At 40.1% G+C, this 20,510-nt stretch overlaps 2 protein-coding genes across 2 annotated transcripts; both read left to right on the top strand.

Moving 5' to 3' along the window:
- The first annotated feature begins 264 nt into the window (after positions 1-264).
- Positions 265-1,811, top strand: LOC122843793 (fer3-like protein). The gene has a single exon (XM_044138831.1). It carries the CDS (start codon positions 827-829, stop codon positions 1,328-1,330), a length of 504 nt encoding a protein of 167 aa, XP_043994766.1. The 5' UTR covers positions 265-826; the 3' UTR covers positions 1,331-1,811.
- Positions 1,812-4,001: 2,190 nt separating this feature from the next.
- twist1a (twist family bHLH transcription factor 1a) lies at positions 4,002-7,192 on the top strand. Its single transcript, XM_044138830.1, has 2 exons — positions 4,002-6,035; positions 6,757-7,192. The coding sequence occupies exon 1, from the start codon at positions 5,457-5,459 to the stop codon at positions 6,000-6,002; it is 546 nt and encodes a 181-aa protein (XP_043994765.1). The 5' UTR covers positions 4,002-5,456; the 3' UTR covers positions 6,003-6,035; positions 6,757-7,192.
- Positions 7,193-20,510: the final 13,318 nt, after the last annotated feature.

Here is a 20,510-nt window from a genome sequence, read left to right as displayed (position 1 = left end):
GGTGAAATGTGGCAAACTGAGAAAGGTTTAAACAGTGTGATTGCTTTGTGAGACCCATCCCCAAAAATCACACTGAAAAGCAGTTGGCCACTCATGAGTCAGCAACTAGAGTTTTGTAACTTCTAATAGCCATCTTCCTGATTAGGAAACATTGAATTGAAAGAAACGTAACTATGATCTCAACTCAAAAAATAGTCACTTTAAACATGTGGACAATTTGTCTGTACTCGAACATGTAAAAAAAAAAAAAAAAAAAGCAGCAAGTGGAAAGTAAATAAACTCATTACCCAAACTGATTGTTTGAGTGTGAAAAATTAAGACAAAGAGGAATTTCTTTGCCGCATTGAAGCTCCCAGTGATTCTCTCAGCAGTTCCTGCAGTGTGGACTCTTCCTTGCCATGGGAACGGATAGCTATTTGCTTTGATTTGCAACAGAAAAGCTTTTGACTGTCAGGAGAATGTTCTGTTTGGTCTTCTCCTGGCCAGTTTAAGTGTTAAAAGTGTCATTATTTAGCAGCCGAGGCCCAGAGAAGAGCGCAAACAAGAGTCTGTGACCTTCTGTCAAGAGCCTCCGTTCTTCAGATGCTCATTTAGGGCCTCTGGGGTGGGGAGGACAACGCATCAATTGGCGGAACCCTCCAGCTTTCCTCTAAAAGGCCTTACTAAGAGGGGAAATTCAGTCGATTTAAAAGCAGAGGTGGCATGAAAGATGTGGCGCTGTGAAGAGGTGTGGGTGACTTATTAAAACCGCAGGAAAAAGGTCCTTGGACTTCAGCCAAAGAGGATCTAACCCCGTGGAGAGCTGACAGGATATATAGAAACTTGGATGCACTTGTCGTGGTTTGGTGATTGCTTGGAGTCTGATTTTTTTTCCCTGCATGCAGACTTGATCATGGACATTCACGACTCCGTGTTAATAAACTTTGTCAGTGACATCAACCTGATCGGGTTCACCCAGAAGTGCGCTTTAGGATCAGAGGAGGTGGACATTTCGCCCTACTGCCCGAACAACCAGACGCGGCTGAGCGACTCTTCTTGCAGCACATCTCCGCCTGGCGAAGGGCGCACGGAGCATCCGGCGAGCTTTTCACCGAGGTGCTGCAGCCGTGGGCACAGCAGGTCCAAACGGAGGAGGATCATCACCGGCGTCCAGCGGCAGGCGGCCAACGTGCGGGAGAGAAAGCGGATGTTCAGCCTGAACGAGGCGTTTGATGAGCTGAGGAGAAAAGTTCCCACCTTTGCGTACGAGAAGAGGCTGTCTCGGATCGAGACGCTGCGTCTGGCCATCGTCTACATCTCCTTCATGATGGACCTGCTGGAGAACACCTGAGACAGAGTTATGTTTTTTTTTCCCCCCTCCGTATAGACTAAAAATAAGTTACTGCAAAAAAGGAATAAACAGTTGCACAGTTAAGTAGCAGGAAACGTATGTGTTTTTATTTTTGCCATAGGCGCTTTATTATTATTATTATTATTATTGTTATTATTATTAGATGACAATAATTGGAGTTGGGGTTGTTCCTTTTCTACACCATCACCATCCACAGCACTCAATGTGTGAGTGTTGTATCAGGCCTGAAAGGGGAATGGATTTAGTCACTCGTGTTTTACTTGACCGTTCAATTATTCGCTTGATGAATCGAACAATTGAAAGGAAATAACACAGAAGCAATGAAAAATTCGGCTTTATTTGCTATCTTTCAATATAACCTGGAAGGAATGGTTGATTTAATTGGTTGTACTCTTTATTGATAGTTATAAATGAAGGCAAATGGATTTATAACTCGCAAGATTACCACGGACGTCCAAGAATCTACACCAAAGAATGTAAACTTATTATTATTATTATTATTATTATTATTATTATTATTATTATTATTATTATTATTATTATTATTATTATTATTATTATTATTATTATTATTATTATTATTATTATTTACTTGTTAGTTTGATTAAGCCACGGGTATGTGGACTCCATAGGATAAATTTATCGACAGCCATATTACATTATGAATATTAAAATACAACTTTAGTAATACGTGTTAACCCATATTTGTTAGTTCGTTTAAAACCGAAACCATTCGAAAAGGTCAAAAAGCATTTTACATTATTTTAAACTCTGTAAAACTTTGGAGAAAACTTTGAAATACCAGTTAAAAGTCCTGCACTCATGAGAGCCCCCTGCTGGCCTGGAGGCACTACGCATGGTCTCCACGACTAGGGTCGCCATTGGCTAAGAAGCAGGGTCAACTTTGATTGATTTCCTGTCCATCGCAGGACAACAAAGAGACACATAACCACGCAGACACAGAGTAATCTAGAGAAACACCACTCAACCTACAGTAAATTAACCTATAATGGTCATGTTTTTCTTTTCCTTTTTACTTTTGGGAGAAAGCCGGACTACCCAACGAGAACAGTGCACCGTCCGCTCTCTTCCCTCCACCCCCCAAAATGATGTTCCTTACAAAATTCTACCTTTTTGTTTGTTCTTTATTAAAAAAAAAAAAAAAACCTCCCCGCCTTTGCTTACAATGAGATGAACAGCTCAATGTTTGCTTGTGAAAACTCCTGATCAGAACTTCAGAGGGATTGACGGTAAAGATCGTAATGCGTGTTTCAGCACCTTGGAGAGTTACGCAACCGGACGTCTCACCTGGCCTCTGCAGAACAGGTGCGGTACTGACGTCTTTTACTCCATAATTTGACGATTTGGTTTTTGTTAAGGGAAGAGATGAATATTTTTTACCCAATCAAGAGTTAAGCAGCAAGTCTACTCGCAAAGGCCTCAATCGGAGCCCGTCTCTGTCAATTTACACCCCCGAGAACAAGATGATCACCCAGCTTCACGCAGTGAATCTTGTATTTGGCTTTCAAATCCTTTACATTTTCAAGATTATTTACTGATAAGATCCCCCCCCTCTCTCCCCCCCCCCCCCCCCTCACCCAGGCAGCAAAAGAAAAAGTAATTACTTCGTCTTTATTCACTCTATTTTTTAATTGTTATTATTATTTTATCCATAAATAACATTGTTCTATTAGTAGAAACTTTTGCTCACTGGTCAAGTACGTTCACGACCGCTCTTGTCCTCCCTCCCCTTTCCACCTTCACCACATATTTGCGTTTCGCTCCAGTCCCATATACGCGCCCCGCTGCGCGCAGCGTTCCGCCCCTAAGAGCACCCTTGGACAGGACGGATCTTCCTTTAAACCTGAGCTGCTGTGCCGCGATTCCCTGCGGGGAAGTCGGGCCCATTTGAGTGCATACCTCAACGCGGGGCAGCTGACGGGAAAAATAAACACGCCGGTCTGCTTATAGGAGCAAAAACCTCCTGCTGGGACAACCTCCTGTGTTTCAGTGGCCTGATGTTTTTTGACCACCGCTGTTCCCTTCTGAGGCGTCTAAACCTGGCAGCTCACTGAGACTTTTAGCGGTTTTCTGTTTGTTTTGAATGTGAAAGAAGAAAAGAGGGATGACACTTTCAACATTAGGATCTCTGGATCTCTATTTGGAAATAGAAGCTCCGAGAGAGTCTGTACTGTCACGAATGAAGCGAAAGCTCATATGTGTGTTAACTTAAAGAAAACCAAAACACAAAGACTAATAAAGAATATTTTAATTAATTTACGTCTGTAAATTTACTAAATGCACAATGTGTAATAAGTAAAAACAGAATTCTTTAGATATTAAAATTATTTGTAAATGTTTATTTATTTATTTATTTATTTCATAATTAAACCTTATTATTATTATTATTATTATTATTATTATTATTATTATTAATAATAATAATAATAATAATAATAATAATAATAATAATAATAATAATAATAATAATAATAATAATAATAATAATAATAATAATAATAATAATAATAATTGCTATCTAAAGTATCACTGTGTCTCGTGAACCAGACCGTGCACCTGAACTGCAGACCAGTCACCATGTTAATAGAAGTTAGCCCCGCCCACTGACTTTACAGGGTGAACCGAAAAGAAATTCATTCAGAATGCGCTGCAAAGCGGGGATACGAAAAAAGTAAATAAATACTGATTAGTTATACATTCTTCTAAGATGCAGTCAGTAAATATTATAGTTAAACATTTCTACATTTTACCATGTACAATTGCTGAAATTTAGATAATTGAATAAATATCTTAAATATCAAATGTATGTATTTCCTTTTGTTATTTAGAATTTGGAACTGGGGCACTTTTGCTCCAAAATGTAATTTCAAAACATTTTGATATGATCAACAACCTCATTTATTACAATTTAAAAAGTGAAATATGTAGTTTTATCACACATACTAATATACTTCAAGTTTTTATTTCTGGTTAATTTTGATAATTGCAGCTTAAAGCTTATTAAAACACAAAACACAATTCAGTTTATAACAAAAGCAGAATACTACATAAGGCCAAGAAAGTAAACAGATTTTGTTATAAGGTAAAAGTCTGCTTTCAAGTAAATTACTGGAAAGCTTAGTGGAAGGAAAACGTGTCCAAAGGCGATAGGGACAATTGCACCCTTGAAACTAATGAGAACAAGCCCATTCAAAAGATTCGGGATTCACAAGGTATACGCTGCAGTGGGAGTCAGAGCTTTAACAGCGACCAGACACATCGCTGGTCACCTTCTTTGCGTTGTGCCACATGTAGAATCAAAAGGAGAATTTAAAAGCATCTTACAATTCAATCGAGCTGCAGAAGGAACATTTATAGCATTCCAGCAGCAATCGCCAGCAATGTGCTCACAAAAGTACCTGTTTTAATGACTATGGTACCAGTGGGCTTCATTACAGCAAAATGGCCTCTCCTAAACCCTGTAAAGAATCTGTGGGATATTGCCAAGAGGAAGATGAGAGATGCCAGACCCAACAATGCAGACCTGCTAGAGGCCGCTACTAAAGCAAACCGTGGATGAAAAATGAACAGTATGGATGGGCGGGGGCCTTCTAACTCAAAGGAATTCCACTTATTTTGTAAGCTTTGTGCAACACTGAAAGAAAAAAAAAGAAGAAGAAATTATCTCCACACAGCTAGTGTTTGCACAAGATGCATGATTTAATAACGTTTCCCCACCACATCCTCCCACTTCTGTGTGGAAAAGCTTTCGTGTTTTAAGGAGTTTTCCCTAAGTCTCCTTCTCCCGCAGTATTATATTTCACCCCTCCTCTCCCAATCAGAGAGTCCTCCCCAAAATCATCCAGTCCTCTCCTCGCTATAAGAGCCTGGGGTCGTCCCAGCCTGGCAGATACCTCTCCCTCTTTGTTGCGCACTACATTTCCTAATTCAGTTCTAAAAACCATTGCAAGCCAAACGCCTTAACATAGCTGTCCTGTTTGTTGATATTTGTGACAGTTAATTGGGTCAGGGGTCAAAAACGGTACCATATCCGAAAAAGGAAAAGGGGGGAAAAAAGAAAAAAAAAAGTCCGTCTGAAAAGACGATGCGGGAAGACGACTCCTCCCCGATGGACAGCGCTGGGAACAGCGAAGAGGAGAGTGACCGTCAGTTGCCACGGAGAGGGGCGAGAAAGCGGCGGGCAGCGCGGCGGAGCACGGACGAGGAGGAGGAAGAGGAGGGAGGCGTAGAGAGCTCCATCCGTGGCAAGAAAAAGTGCAGAAAGATCTGCGACGACGGAGGAAGCGGCGGCAGCGAGGCCAGTAGCAGCAGCCCCGCGCGCTCCTTCGACGACCTGCAGACTCAGCGTGTGATGGCCAACATCCGCGAGCGACAACGGACGCAGTCGTTGAACGAAGCGTTCACGTCGTTACGTAAAATTATCCCCACCCTCCCGTCTGACAAGCTCAGCAAGATCCAGACGCTGAAGCTGGCGGCCCGCTATATTGACTTTCTGTGCCAGGTTCTCCAGAGTGACGAGCTGGACGCGCGAGGGACCAATTGCAGCTACGTGGCGCACGAGCGCTTGAGCTACGCATTCTCAGTTTGGAGGATGGGGGGCGCGTGGTCCTTGTCGACCACTTCCCACTAACTGGACCTGGGATGTCTGTGATGAGGCATCAGGGTAAGCTGGGACACTTCAGCATTCCATACTGCTGGGTCACAATGTAATGGAACCTGGGCTTATTTCCAGTCCAATGTCTGTATGGCACCTACTTAAACACTTACAGGGTTGCATTTACGTCAGTCTGCGAAAACGGCCTTCTGGCAGCTAGTGCTGAAGCCTCATTTGAACAGCGAAATACGATATTACGTGCATATAATTGAAAGTGAAAATAAATGTATATTTACTTGCACAAAGGCTTTAGAGTCTTATTGCTAAACTATTTTCAAATCTTACATAATGTCATCTGTACAATTTATTTATCACATACCAGGTTTTATAGTTTAATTACTACTGAAAATCTTGGATCAGTTGGTGCAAAGCATTGCCCTTCCAATAATGTTTTGCAAAGACCTTATTGCAAATGTCCATTTGCTGACATGGATTATCAGTCCAATAAGTGCAAGTCACTTTTTAAAAAGACAATGCAGAGCTTTTCTCTGTCAAAAAACTATTTTTTTTTATCCCCATAGCATTCTATATCAGTGCAGGTAAAGGGTATTTTTACCTGCAATAAAATCTTTAGGAATATGTCTCTCACCAGGTTTCGTTCTTTAAAGACTGAACAGAAACCACCTTTGGCTTAAAATCTCAAGACCTGATCCAAATACCATGTAAAATCAATGTTTGATTACAGATACTTGTTTTCTTGACACACAATTTATATTTCTTTCTTTCACAGACTGAAGAACGAGTGACTCAGGCCGAAGACAGCCAAGGCCCAGGATCTGTTGCTTTGCTTCAGGCCTCTGAGGAAAGCCGCCCCTTTCACTTTTCCCTTTGCGTGGATTGTAATGTTTGCAAGGGGAGCACTTGGACTGCCAGGGCGGATATGAAGAAAGAGAGAGACCACTGCGACTATGAATGTTGTACAAACAAAACAAGCCCCTGACGAACTGCTCTGTTTTGAAACATGAAAAAAAAAAAAGACTCCACATTCCGTGACAATTTTTTAAGAAAAAAAAAAAAGAAGTATTTTGTATTTATTTTTGTATGCAGGTATGAAATTCCTTTTATCCCCTTTCTCCAATAAAGCTTATTTATTTTCAGGTTATCAAACAGTGTTGAATGGACAAATCATTTTTTTCCCCTGTTGTAAATATTTGATGATATGTTAAATAAAGATAACAATATGCAATCTTTCATCTCTTTCAGCTGTCTTGTTAGTTCGTTCAAGCGCTTGTGAGCCTAAATAAACTGAACAATGGCAGGGCTTTCACTTCAAGGTCTTTTGGAATGACTTTAAGGTTTATGTAAACATTATTTTCATTGGTTGTTGATGAAACCCAAGGGAACTAAAGCAGAGTGGAGGGGGCAAAAGAAAACATCTCACACTGCTGGCATATTCAGCAGTGATTTCATGAGCTCGGGGATCTGGGAAAGCCATAATTATCTAGTGGTCTGTTTGAACGTGGTGAATTCAGAACCGTGGAAGGCATACATGATATTCGCAGATGTCCTCCAAGCCAGAATTGGGGGAGGTAGCTGCAGGTGCTACAGCAGCTAGCTCTCAAGAGTCTTGCCAAAAACAAAAACATGCTCTGGTTAATAAAGCGAATTGAAAATGTCTTTGGAAATGAATTTGTGAGCAACTTCCACTACAAAAATAGAATTTAACAGCCTATAAAGAATGGGGTAGAATCTTTAAAAATCAGATGGTAAAACACTTTGCAGAGGTGTTACAAAATCTTTGTAATCCGTCATGGAATTTTATATAATTTTGTGGAACTGAGACAAACTACAGCACAAAATGGGATAAATGTAATGATTCTCATAAAAAACCCCAACACAGAACAAAATAATCTGCTCATGTATCAAATATATGTACCTGTAAGATACACATCCAACAAGAACAGGTTTAAAATAGTACATATTATATTTAGGTGTATAAGTTTTGGATTCTTTGACTCTTCCCCAAAAGAATCTCCTCCAGGTAGTTACTTCACATAAAAACTTCAAGTAGGATTAGGCAAGAGGGTTACAGTAACACTGATGTGGATGCTGTGTGAAAATCTACCTCTCTACATGGTTGTTAGGAGATGATTATCGAAGCGTTATTGTGTTTTTGCGCCACAGCTTGCGTGCAGAAGGTAAAGCCATCAGCTCCGACCCTGAAGACCCCGCTGACCAATAGGGGGGAATCGATTCCCACCCTTAGATTACCGTGGCTGTGTTATCTTAAACTTGAGGCTGTTGCTCTGACACAGAGGAATGTCACCTCTAAGGCTTCCAAACACGCACACAAACACATACAGGTTATAAACACAAAGAGGGAGATTTCTCACGCCTATGAAATGGGGAAATACATTCCACGCCGAGAAGGAGAGACAGCAAGAAGAGGGGGTCCTGCAACCCGGCTCCTGCCCTCTTTGATGTTTGAAAGTAATGGCTTGACCGCTTGTTATCAGTGTGAAGGCATCTGGCTCTCCAGTTTTAAGTGTGCTATGATTTATAGACTCTTTGATGACTGACACAAACTCACACACACTCTCTCCCACTCATTAATCACTGCTTTATATCGCCTCGCGTTTGGATTTGCAGTCCCTACGCTGATCCAAACCAAAGGCGCAGGCCTCCGTGTGTGACACACTGGCCGAAAGATGAATTACACTCTAACAACAGGCCTGGGTTCAAGTGTGTTTGGCTGTTTAGACACTCCAGCAGAAGTCAACCTGTTTCTCTTTGCTTTTACCAGCGCCGCTTCTCTCCAGTGTCTCTGTGAAGGTCCCCATTATGGAACAACAAGCCCTGGTTTACATTAACCCTCAACACCACAAAAAGACCAAGGGGGGAAGGAAGTCAGCCTGAGACGGACAGAGGGAGAAGCAGAGTTGATTTGGAAGTCTGGTTTCCATTAGAGCTAATTATCTGTGTTTCATCTCAACCTAAAGAGTTAGTGTGTGCATATACATGAACATGTTTATGTGTGTACTCCAGATAGTTTTCACGTATGCAGCTGAAGTAGAGGTACTTGTGCCTCCAGCCAGTCTTTGGGGCACATTGCTTAACTCCTCTACTAATGTGAGTCACTGTGGAATAAATCGGTGAAAAATGGTTGGAAGAGCACAGAATGTCTTTGCTTCAGAGCCAGACGTTCAGATTCATTGCTGATCATTTCCAAAGTCTTTATCTTGAAAATTTGCATGAACGTTTTTGAATAACGACTTTTTTTTTGACATTCACTTGCCTTATGTGATGTGACGTGGACCAGTGCCCTGCAAAGGTGTACATACCAATGATAACTGTGGAGGAGCCAGACAGATCCACAGTTCAGATGGGATGTGCAATCAGCAAATCTGACCTTCATAGAGAGGGGAGAAGAAAGCCATAAAAAGGCAGGTTTGCCGATTGCCAGAAAATGCAGATGTGAAAGACGCAGACGTGACCGAAGCTGAACCATTTCCGTTCAAACCACTATTTGTGGGGAAAAAAAAAACACAAAAAAAACCTGGACATACCATCTGAACAGTGACACAGTGGTGGCAGCATCCCGATGTGGTAGCAGTCAGAACTGCATTTGGATTAGGGAAACTTTGCAAATAACCCAAAGTAAATTGCAGTGTTCCTGTGACCCTTATGGACCAAGACATGTCAATGGATATTCATAGACACTTTCACACTGGATGAATGTAAAGTCCCATTCAATAAATAAGAATATCATTGAGAAGTTAATTTATTTCAGAAACTTTATCACTAAGTGAAACATTCTGATAGATAATGACAGACAAACTGGTGTTTTAAAGCCTCTATTTCTGTTAATTATAGTGATTTTCTGCTAGCAGTTAATGAAAACATAACATTTAAAACCAATAAAACAAAAATGCTTTAGTCTCAATAAAAAATATGTTTAAAATGTTCAAAGCATACTTTTTAATCTGACAAATGAGCCTCATTGGAATGAATATTCTAATTGATTGAGTATGTCTAGAGTTAAAGTCAGAATTACTGATGGTCTGGGGTTATAGTGGTTTAGTAGTGTTGTTGCAAAAGCATGAGTGGGAGTGAGGAAAAAACAACTCGGCTGCTGAAATTATTATTGAGCAAAACTCCCATGGGGCTAGATGTTCATACCACCCAAGTGTGATGATGGATGGAGGATTTTCATAACTGTCAAAAGCAGCAAAGGGGGGAAAAATACTAAGAATACCTCTACTTCTTTCATCCACGTTAAAGGACCTGATTAAAGGACAAGTGGGAAGTGTCACTCCAGAAAAGCACATTTTACAACTCATAATCCCGGTAAAGGTCTGTGTTAAAACAATGCCAGAATGGAAAGACCGTAGCAATGATATTACTCAAGCAACTGTCACCCAACAAAGATCATAAAATCATTTCTAAAGAATTTAAAGTTATTTCACAGTGAGAATGCTTGGGCATAAGTGTAAAACATTAAAGACAATTGCCAAGCTTGAAGCTTTCCAATCTTTACCAAAACAAGTAAAAAAATAAAAAATTGATACAAGGTCCTCAAAGACACTGGAATGAACGGTAGAGTTCAATCTGACTCTACAGAACTCAGTCAGCAGGTTAAACTGCAGGCTGCTTGTTGGTGCCAATAGCACCCATCAGTCTTGACACTAGATATGGCTGGTGTGGAAGGTATTCATGACATAAACACCATAAATACGCCACTCTGCATCACCATTGCAAACAACCAAACCTCAGTGTCCTTTCGACAGGTTGGATGAAACTGTGTCATGCAGTGCTCGGTGAAAACAAAATCCTGTGCCTGGCAGAAGCAGAAGGTCTCCACAGTCTGTCATGCGCGGTGGGGAAGGGACAGTTTTGGGCTTGTTTTGCATATACTGGATCTTGTGGTTATAAAGTTGACCATAAAATCCTCTATCAACCACAGAACTATGAAATCAAATACCAGGCCATCAAGCCTGACTTTTCTTGCTGTGTGCTTGTGACACAGCAATAAGTCTACACCAGAATGACTGGCAGGAAGGAAGGCTTGACCAAGTCAAAGTCCAGATCTCAATCTAACTAAAACACGGCTGTGGTACTTGTCTCCAAAAGACGTGACAGTCTGAACCATCAAGTAAATCATCAAACTGTTGTTGCTGCAAGCTACTGAAAATGTTTTTCTTAACTCTAAGTAAATGATTTCTAAATTGCCTAAATCGCCAATCAACACAATTGTCAAACAAGCAGTGCCAGAGACTGATATGTGGTAATAATTCATCAATACATTTTCTTTGCCTGAGGTTTAAAATTTTGTGTGTGTGTGTGTGTGTGTGTGTGTGTGTGTGTGCGTGTATGTGTGTGTGTTTTTAAATTAACAATTCCATGTTTATTTTTTTCTCAGTGTAACTTGTCTAAATTTGTTTTTGCAACCTATTTGTAATTAAGACCAAAATGCATCTAAAAACGGTCAGAATGAATAATGGGGCTACTGCCGACAGAGGAAGTGAGGGTAACCTCCCAGTTGGCCCCGCTGTCTATCAATTGGAGGAGTAGCGGCTCACACACATACCCTAAGGTCGGTGCCAACAGCGCCCATCAGTCTTGACCTGTGACCTTTCAAACTCCCCTGCATTGAATGAAGTGACCCCCAGCTGGACTACAGGCCTTTATACTCACTCCCAGAAAATTTACATTCAGTCTGCTAAAACTCAACAATCCACAGGCAAAACGTCAGGAGAACAGACAAAACTGGCAAAGACGATGGAAAGGACCGGGCCAGCGCGGCGATGAGAAAAAGAAGAGAATCTCAGAAAGATGGGAACAAACTCATAAGAATCCTTTGAGCTTCTCCTGCCCACGGCTGTTTATCTTGCAGATTGAGTTAAACAGAAGACCTTCATGACTCTCCGCATACCAGACAATATCGCAGCAGCCTCGCTTTACAAACATAAACACGGAGCGCTCTATCAAAGACCAGCACGGCTCAATCAAACACATGGGCTCTTTCTCCTAACTTAATTTACCGCTCCCCTCACAAAGTGCCCTTATTGAATTCAAGCTTTCAGAATGCTTAATTTCGGGACCTTTTAGGAGGTCTGTTGATTAAGGTTAAAGAGGTTTTTCTTTGTTTACCTTGTAAAACCACAGTGGCTTCTTATCGTGGAGAGATCTACAGACTATTGCTATGAAAAAGACCTCAGGTCACACACAGAATGACATCTGAGAGAGGACATTGTTCGCCTCAACGTAGGCCTTTGGATAGGGTGAGGAATGTGTGGGGAAATTCATGCTTCCTCGTGTGAAAGATTGCTAAGAGCAGCTTTGATTCGTCCGATACAGCTCACGCACACACACACACACCCACACACACACACACACACACACACATACACACGTACAGTTGCATCATCCTGGGATTATATAAGGGTTTTCGAGCCTCTGTCTGGTGAAAGCAATAAGAAGAGCGCAGCCGTAGTTTATTGGCGTTCTGGGGGCCCCTGTCATGAGTGAGTATGCACAAACACACACATCAGGGCGGAGAGAGGGATGTCTTGGCAGCCAAGAGACTCCAGCCTCGGTGTTGGTCCAAGGGGAGCTGAGCTGGAAGAGAAAATAGACATTAAAAATGTACAGTCTTCCCTCTGGTGTTAAATGTGGGGTGGTCTCTCCCCCTCTCTCTCTCTCCTTTTCAGTCTCCACCTTCTTTACCTCTATCTCCTTGCTCCCTCTCTCATTACTTTGAGGTGGTCTTTCTACCTCTCCCTTGATCCAACGTTCCCATCTTAAATCAACCCCCTTTCTGTCTTCTCTCACTTTATCACATAATCTTCCAGGCTCACTTCCTTCTCTGCTTCAAACTCCATTTTCTTTCTCTTCTTTAGCTTTTCCAAAACGCTCTTTGTGTCTTTTACTTACCTTGTGCCGCTCTTGAAAACTTTGTGCAAGCACACATAACAGGGAAAAAACTACAGCGAGACAAAGAGAACGATGTCGGGACTGTAAGAAAACAAAGTCTTGCTGATGCGGTGGTAATTGCCAGGCAGCATTTTTCTAGCCAGTTGTGCTCTGAATCACTGTGTGGGTGTTTTCTTTCCTCTTTTCTTTCTTTCTTCTTTTTTTTTTTGACTTTGCAAAAAGTTTAATATTAGAACATGATATGTGATACTCTGGCTGGTGTTTTTCTGTCTGCGTGGCTCTCTAAAGGTGTTGGTTGTGTGATTTTATAGGGCCGGTGTTTGGTGTCATTTGAACCTTTCGCGTGTTTTTTCAGCTCTTGTAAAACTGGCCTAAATGCCCCATAATTCTTCTCTCCCTCTGGGTGCCTGGTTAAGGTTAGTGCCAACTTCCCAAGTTTCTCATGCAAACATGCACACATGCAAACAGTGATTTGAACCGTTGTCTTGGCATTCTTACAGCAAATGTAAAGTAGAACCGCCTTGTAAAAAAAATGAAAAAAATCAAATAAAAAAGGCAAAAGGTCCTGGGACCAAAAGTACATATTGTAAAAAGCAAAAAAAAAAGAAAAGATGCATGGTGAAAACAGGAAACTCTGTTTCCAAACCAAAGTTCAGACACAGCCTGGATTATAAACTTTTGTTGATAACACAGTAAATGGTCCTTTTGGTCTTTGGTTCCAAGCACACATCATTCAGTTTGCATAAGAAAAAGAAACCCGACTCCTTACAATATTTTTACATCCGTGCAAAAGTACCTAGAACCTTTTGACAATTTGACACGTTGCAACAGAAAACCTTTTCTTTCTTTATTTATATATAGGTTTTAAGGTTAGAGAACAACACAAAGTACTGCAGAACTATGAAATAGAAATAAAAAAGCGCATAGTTTTTAAGAATTTTTCAAAAAACAAACACTGGTCTTCAGATGTCCTGGGTCCACACTTTGCATTAACTGAGTAGTAGATGCTAATGTAATTACAGCTACTACACTTTTGGTGCATGTCGCCACCTCATCTACAGATAACAGCGAAGCCCAGTTTCTATACTGGTCAGTACCATTGCAGGGGCGGCCGCGGGAAGCGGTATGGATGGTTTGTAGTTTGTTTTGTTGCAACCTGAAGTGTGAAAAAATCTTTGGGAACCATTGTGGTATGGGGTCCTCAGGCTTGATAAAGTGTTATGCAGTTACAGACTACTTACAATGCTTTTCCAGCTGTTATTTAAACCCCCAAATGTTTATAAGCCTTTTGTAAAATTTATTTAAAGTTCACACATGCATTTCTACTTCTTCAACACCCAGGTTGTATGTCTGCAAGTGTTTGTTTCTTTCAAAACAGCCTCCAGGAGTGATGGCATAATAAAAAGAAAAGGCAGGCGCCAGGATTACATCAAGCCAAGGGAGTGTGCAGTGTGTGTACTTGTTATAAAGAGGGAGAGGGAGAGAGAGAGAGAAAGAAAGAGCAAGAGAGAGAGAGAAAACATGCATCCAGGAGAGTTATAAATAGTGGGATCATCTGGAGTACATTAGAGGTACAGTTTTTTAAGTGAACAGGTCCGCTACCTGCAGCCACAGAAACCTCAGAACAGACACCACGGAGCCCCAAGCTGGACACACACATGCACACAACCCCCTCCGCCCCACACACACACCCCAATGGACGCAGACACAAAGCAATGTTTAAGAAATAAAGCCATTACAAATCAAAGCAAAGCAAAGCACAAAACATATGCGGATTAATATCAGAGAAGGGAAGCTTTACTCAGCATCAAAACTTCAGAACTGCATGATTCACTATGAAAAGATGGGAAAGCATAATGACTAAGCCAGATTCTTCCTGAACCTACACACATAATCCACACCTGCACAAATTAATGCATGAATCCCCTTTCTTTCCTCAGATAGGTGGGAGTGCGTAAATTATGTCATTCAACATTTATGACACAAAGAACACATGAAAGGATCCTTTAAAAGTCTCTAGCACCGTTATTTCCATCTACAATGCTCATCATGTATAGTTATTTAGTTGTTTATTTGCTGTCAATACATGTTTTCAGAAATCTTTACACCCAGCTCTGTTCATTTTCTTTTTCCAACATCCTGCTTTTCTTACCTTCCATAACCTTTGCACAAATCCAAAGTCCCAAAAATCATGAATTGCGGCAGGAAGTGGAACCCTCTCCTCCTCCCCCTTGTAGCAGATTACACTCACACTCAGTGAAACCTGAGCTACAGGAAGTGGGCCTGGGCTGCATCATGTCAGGAGACACAAATTATTCACTGTTTCATTTTTCTCTTCCAATACATTTTCCTTCTCCCTCGTCCTTTTTCCTTCATTTATTGTTTGGATTTCAAGCCCCTGAGAGAGGAATGATCGGGAGAGATAGAACGCTTCTCTACCTGCGTTATCTCAAAAACCGAGCTGCATTTAAGTTTTATGAAAATGAAATGAAACGAGCAGTCGCTGTGGTTGAACAGGCCCCCAAATTCCGGGAAATATTTGCTCCCAGAAGACCTGAGGTATTCCTGCTCTCAGTATCCGTGCAACACGTCCATAGAATTTCCCAAACGGACACAAAGCAGGTTTATTTGAGGTATTTTTGCCATACCTCTGAATGGTTGAGTCATTTTACTGAACAGATAATTATGTAATGGGTTCTAAGAAAAGAGTTGCTTTGTGTTAGAGTTAGACAAAAAGTAGGACAGAACTATTCAATGTTGTTTTTGTTTTGTTTTGTTTTGTTTTTTGCGACAAAGTCCTATTTATGGATGCATGTGCAGTTTGCAGTGGAGGAATTCAATAAACGACAAGATTTTTGGTTTGTGATGCTCCCATGAAATTTGCTGCTCTGTTTCCTAATATAAACTGTGACTTCTGTTAATAAAAAAAAAACATATGAGATCAACCCCTTCAGTTATTTGAACAGTGATTTTCTGAATTGTAGATTAGTGACAGCAAGATCTCCTGATGCAGCTCAGTAGAGCAAAGCGGTGAACAGAGCACAATCTCACAGGTGAAGCTTCCATATGAACTTCAGACATTTTCAAGACAAAATCCCCTTTGCCCAGTAAATTACATCCTTTTTTTTTTACCTTTGCGTCTGAATCCTATAATACAAGTTGGGATTCATGAAACATGTATGAGACCTTAGTGCACCCCTGTGACGCAGTTTTTCAAGTCTTGTATCTGAGCTCGTGTTTCTTTGGTGACGTAACTGCAGATGGTATCCAAAAGCCTCGGTCTGCCAGACAGTGTTTACTGGGTGATTCAGGATGCGTCTTCCGTGCCCGAGCGAAATTCCTGATCAAATTCCCAACTAAATGTTGGACTTGCTAAACAACAAATCCCATAAAGATCTACCCTAAAAAGACTTTAACAAAGCCAAGTTTCTTGGGAGTAAAATACAAAGGAAATACTCAAGAACTGAGCACATTTGTTAATCGTTGTTGAAAATAAGGTGCACCATTCTAATTCAGAGGATAAAAAAACGTTGCAACTACATATCCAAACTCTGAATGGGAATATATTTTCTCAAAATGTGCTACTGTACAACTCACCTGTAAATGAAGTGAAAAAGAAGTATGGTTTTTCCAGTAAGCGTTGTTCTCGTGTGTCTAATGTACAATTTCAGGTACAATTTTGGTTTTTATCTCTTTGGAACATGCAGATAACATTCCCAGACCGCTAGATTGAAGATTGATATTTAGAGCATAGCTTTCAAAAAATACTTAAGTAGTTTCCATATCACTTTACTCTATAGACACTATGCTCAATGTGAAACATTGTGGTGACAGCATCATATAGAGAAAGGAAAGATTATTATTTCTATGGTATATTTCAGAACAAGTAATTTCACTACATGGTGTCAGAACAACAACTTGTTTGGACTCCAAGTGCACCCTTTTATTCAGATTTTCTAAATTAAAACTGATTGCTCAGTCTCTACATTTGGAATGAATCCTGGACGACATGTTCCCTCCCTCCTGGAAGCAACACCCTCAGGCCCTTCCAAGTACTTTCCAGCAATGCAACCACAATAAATCTGGTTTACAAATATCATTTCTTTGAGCCATTCATCAACCTCTGTATATGAAACCCAACCTACTAGAAAAAAATAAATAATCGGATGTACTGTTTAGCCATTTATATACTGAACCCATTTACGCAGTGTGTTGTTTCAGCTTTGTGCTTGTGTAGCAGGAACTGACAAAAGGCTGCATTGGAAATAAGAACGGATTCGTAAAGGATTATGAATTTATGTTTTTGCAAATTTTTAAATCCACAGTTCTTCGTGCTTATAGATAGTTTGATCCAGAACCTCTCGCATGTGCCATAAAAAAATAAATAAAATGCTTTTATATTTTCCACTGCTGGAGTTTATGTGTCAGAAAGTGTCCTCACTTTCAATCCAGCCAGGAATGAGTGACTGTGAGTCCAGGTCAAAGGGGTGAGGCGCTGTGTTAAACAAGGTTTAAAAGAGCAGTGACCAAGCACACTTTTTCCCTGGGGCAAGTGGTCAGAGGAAAACTAGGAGCTCTCGCACACAAGCACATTCTCATCCTCATGCACACACTCTCAAAATACACAATAGATTTATGAAAAAAAACATCTTCCTTGATCACACCCGTGGGCTACTTGGCTCCCTCGCCCAACCTAGTGACCCTTGTAACTGTGGTGATTAAATATTAGGAGCCCTCATCTGCAAACATTTAGCCAGTGCCACCCCTAATCTGCCTTGTGTCACCGTCATGTCACAGAAGACCCAACAGGAACACACGCAGCCAAGAAACTGGGCATTCCTATGGCGCTAACTAATGTACAAATATAAAGACACAAGAAATTTTGCATGATAGAAGAGGTCAATCAGAACCTCACACGTGAGGGGCGTCTTTTAAATAAAAAGCCTTCTGTGAATTTCCATCTATGTGCTATTATCAGCTTGTTGTAATGATTGATCGTCAGATGCACACACTTTGGTATTTGGTTAAATGTTCTGCAGCACTTCAGATCTAGTGGAAAGCCCACTTGGCACTGTGCTGCTACAAAAAGTTCTCTGTATTGTTTTTTTTTGTTGTTGTTTTGGAGTTGTCACTCCTTTTAGGTGTCCAACCCTAACCCCAAAATCTTTGGAGCTATATCATCCATTTCCTTGGTCATTAAATTAACCATTGGCTGTCACCTTCCACCTCCTGACCTCTGAACTATGACACACCGGTCCTCTTCCTCCAGGCCCAACTGTTGCCTCAGGTCACTTATTGTCTCCTAAAGCAGAGCAACAGATGATGTCACTATTTCCAGAGCAACAGGATATAGTCACATCTCCTAAAATTAAAATTTGACTTAAACATGTTGAGCTGTTCGCATCTAATGGCAAATCTTGTGCTTGATGGTGAGTTCTGCACAAAAAAATGCATGTAGGCAGGTCAAGTAGAAACCAATGAATTCTTGCATTGAACATTGTTACAACTGAACTCAGTGCTGCACAACTTCTCACTCAACTGCTGCATATTGAAATAGTTTGAAGTTTAGGAAAACAAAACAAAAATTTAGATTTTTGTTCAGAGGTTCTTCTGTCATCTAGAACAACGGAGAGACATTCAGAAGTTACAAACACACTGAATTAACTACTTTTTAATCTGCAGGTTGAGTAAGGAACTGGCAAGGTAAAAGGAGAGTTTGACTTGCTCATCAGTGGATCAAGTAAGCACATTTTTTGCATTTTCAACTGTGTGTCCATGTAGTTCAAAGTCTAAACTTACATTTTTAATTAAAAAGAAAATCACTTTTTTAAAATACAGTTTGCTTTATAACATTGGGTTTTGTGGTTGGAGTTTGGGAAAATACTGCTGCTGTAAAAAAAAAAAAGACTGTTGCTGCATTTAAATACATGCCCACTATGTGTTGTTTGTGGACACTGACCCCAAGTGGTTAAAATACAGCACTGCACGTTTGGAGGAGTGGGTTTCACTAGAACTTGCTTTCAGAACTCCCACAAAAACTAATTATCGAAAACTTTTGAAAATGTTTAGAGGTGTTAAATATTGGGCTGATGTATTTTTTTTCTTCTTTTTTTCTATGAGATTCCAAACAGATTAATCAGAGAGTTTCTTTTATTTTCTTTGTTCCAGCATTCTGAAAATTCCAAATACTTGATCTAGGTTTACAGAAACAAAAAACACAACCAACTCATCACATGCCTTTCCCCTTGTAAATCATAAAATGTGGGTGTAAAGTCTACTCTTTATATCTTGGTTGTGGGTTGTCTGTGAATGAGAGCTTGACTCTGTTAGGATAAAGAAAAGTAATGCAAGATCCAAGAAACATGAGAGATGAGCGACTCTTTCCTTTGTCTGGATCTGGACATTAAACGAATGGACAGCTTTTTGTGTGCACTGCGCTCTATTGTCCATGCAGGAGGCAGAGGGCTTATATTTCTTCTGCTGTTGCTGCAGTGTGGCTTGGCTCAGACTCTGTCAACTATTAAACAGGTACAAATGTCAACAAGAACATTATTTATCTCTGTTGCAGCTATTAATATTTTTCAATGGTCCTTTTCTTCACCTCTTTACTTCAGGTTTCTGTTCATTCTTGTAGGAGAGGCAGTTTAAAGTGCAGCTCAGCTTCAAGAAGGCCCGCCAAGTCAATAGATTATGTATTAAGATCAAGTTTGTGTTGCATTCCCTGGTGAACCAAACAATCCAACTGGAAATGTTTAGTTTGTTCTGTCAGAAGAAATATAGGAGATTTAAAGCTTTTTGTCAGTTTTGCTAAATTTTACATAAAGAGAAAAATTTGTTTTGCTTTCAGGGTTTAGTTGAATCTAAAATACTTTGGTAAAGTGGCTGAAAAAACATATCCAGAACCTCACTTCCATATCACCATGCTGAAATATGATGTTTAATGCTATGTATGATTTTAGGTGGGGTCTGCAGATCTTGTCTTTGTTGTTTTATTTCTAGATCTCGTCCATAATCTGATGGATTTTTTGGTGCAAAAATACAAATCTATAAAAATAGGTTTTAACAGTGGCTTTTCTGTTTTAGGAATGCATCTATGTAAATGAGTAATCACCTGTTGTTGTTGTTATTTTAGTGGCTACTTTGGAAAAAAAACAAAAAAAACATTAAAAACGGCAATTGGCTAAAGTTCCAGTGAGTCCAAAATCAAATTCTGCTGGGTTTGTAAGACCATTGCCTGCTCTAAAAGTCATTTGGTTTATAATATTTATTATCAATTAACCTAAAGTTCCACCATAATAATTTTTAGACAGACACCAAACAATCTTTTTTTCAGAATGGATAGATTATGATTTTCCTTATTTAATGAGCAATGAGGAAATCATACTTTGGGAAGTTGGCCTTATTGTATTAACGAGCCCTTCGCTATGTATTTTAAGTAAAAACAAAACAAAAAACAACAACATAAAAACACTTATGACAATAACTTTTTACACACAAGTTTGAGTCAAATGTTGTTTATTTTAAAAGTTGCATTTTTGAAGTGATACAAGACACGACGTTTATATTATATTTACATTTCATTGTAACATGGGCGAAGTAACAATAGGTATC

Source organism: Gambusia affinis, linkage group LG14 (assembly GCF_019740435.1).
Source record: "Gambusia affinis linkage group LG14, SWU_Gaff_1.0, whole genome shotgun sequence".
NCBI lineage: Eukaryota > Metazoa > Chordata > Actinopteri > Cyprinodontiformes > Poeciliidae > Gambusia > Gambusia affinis.
This window is presented reverse-complemented; position numbering and strand designations above follow the sequence as displayed.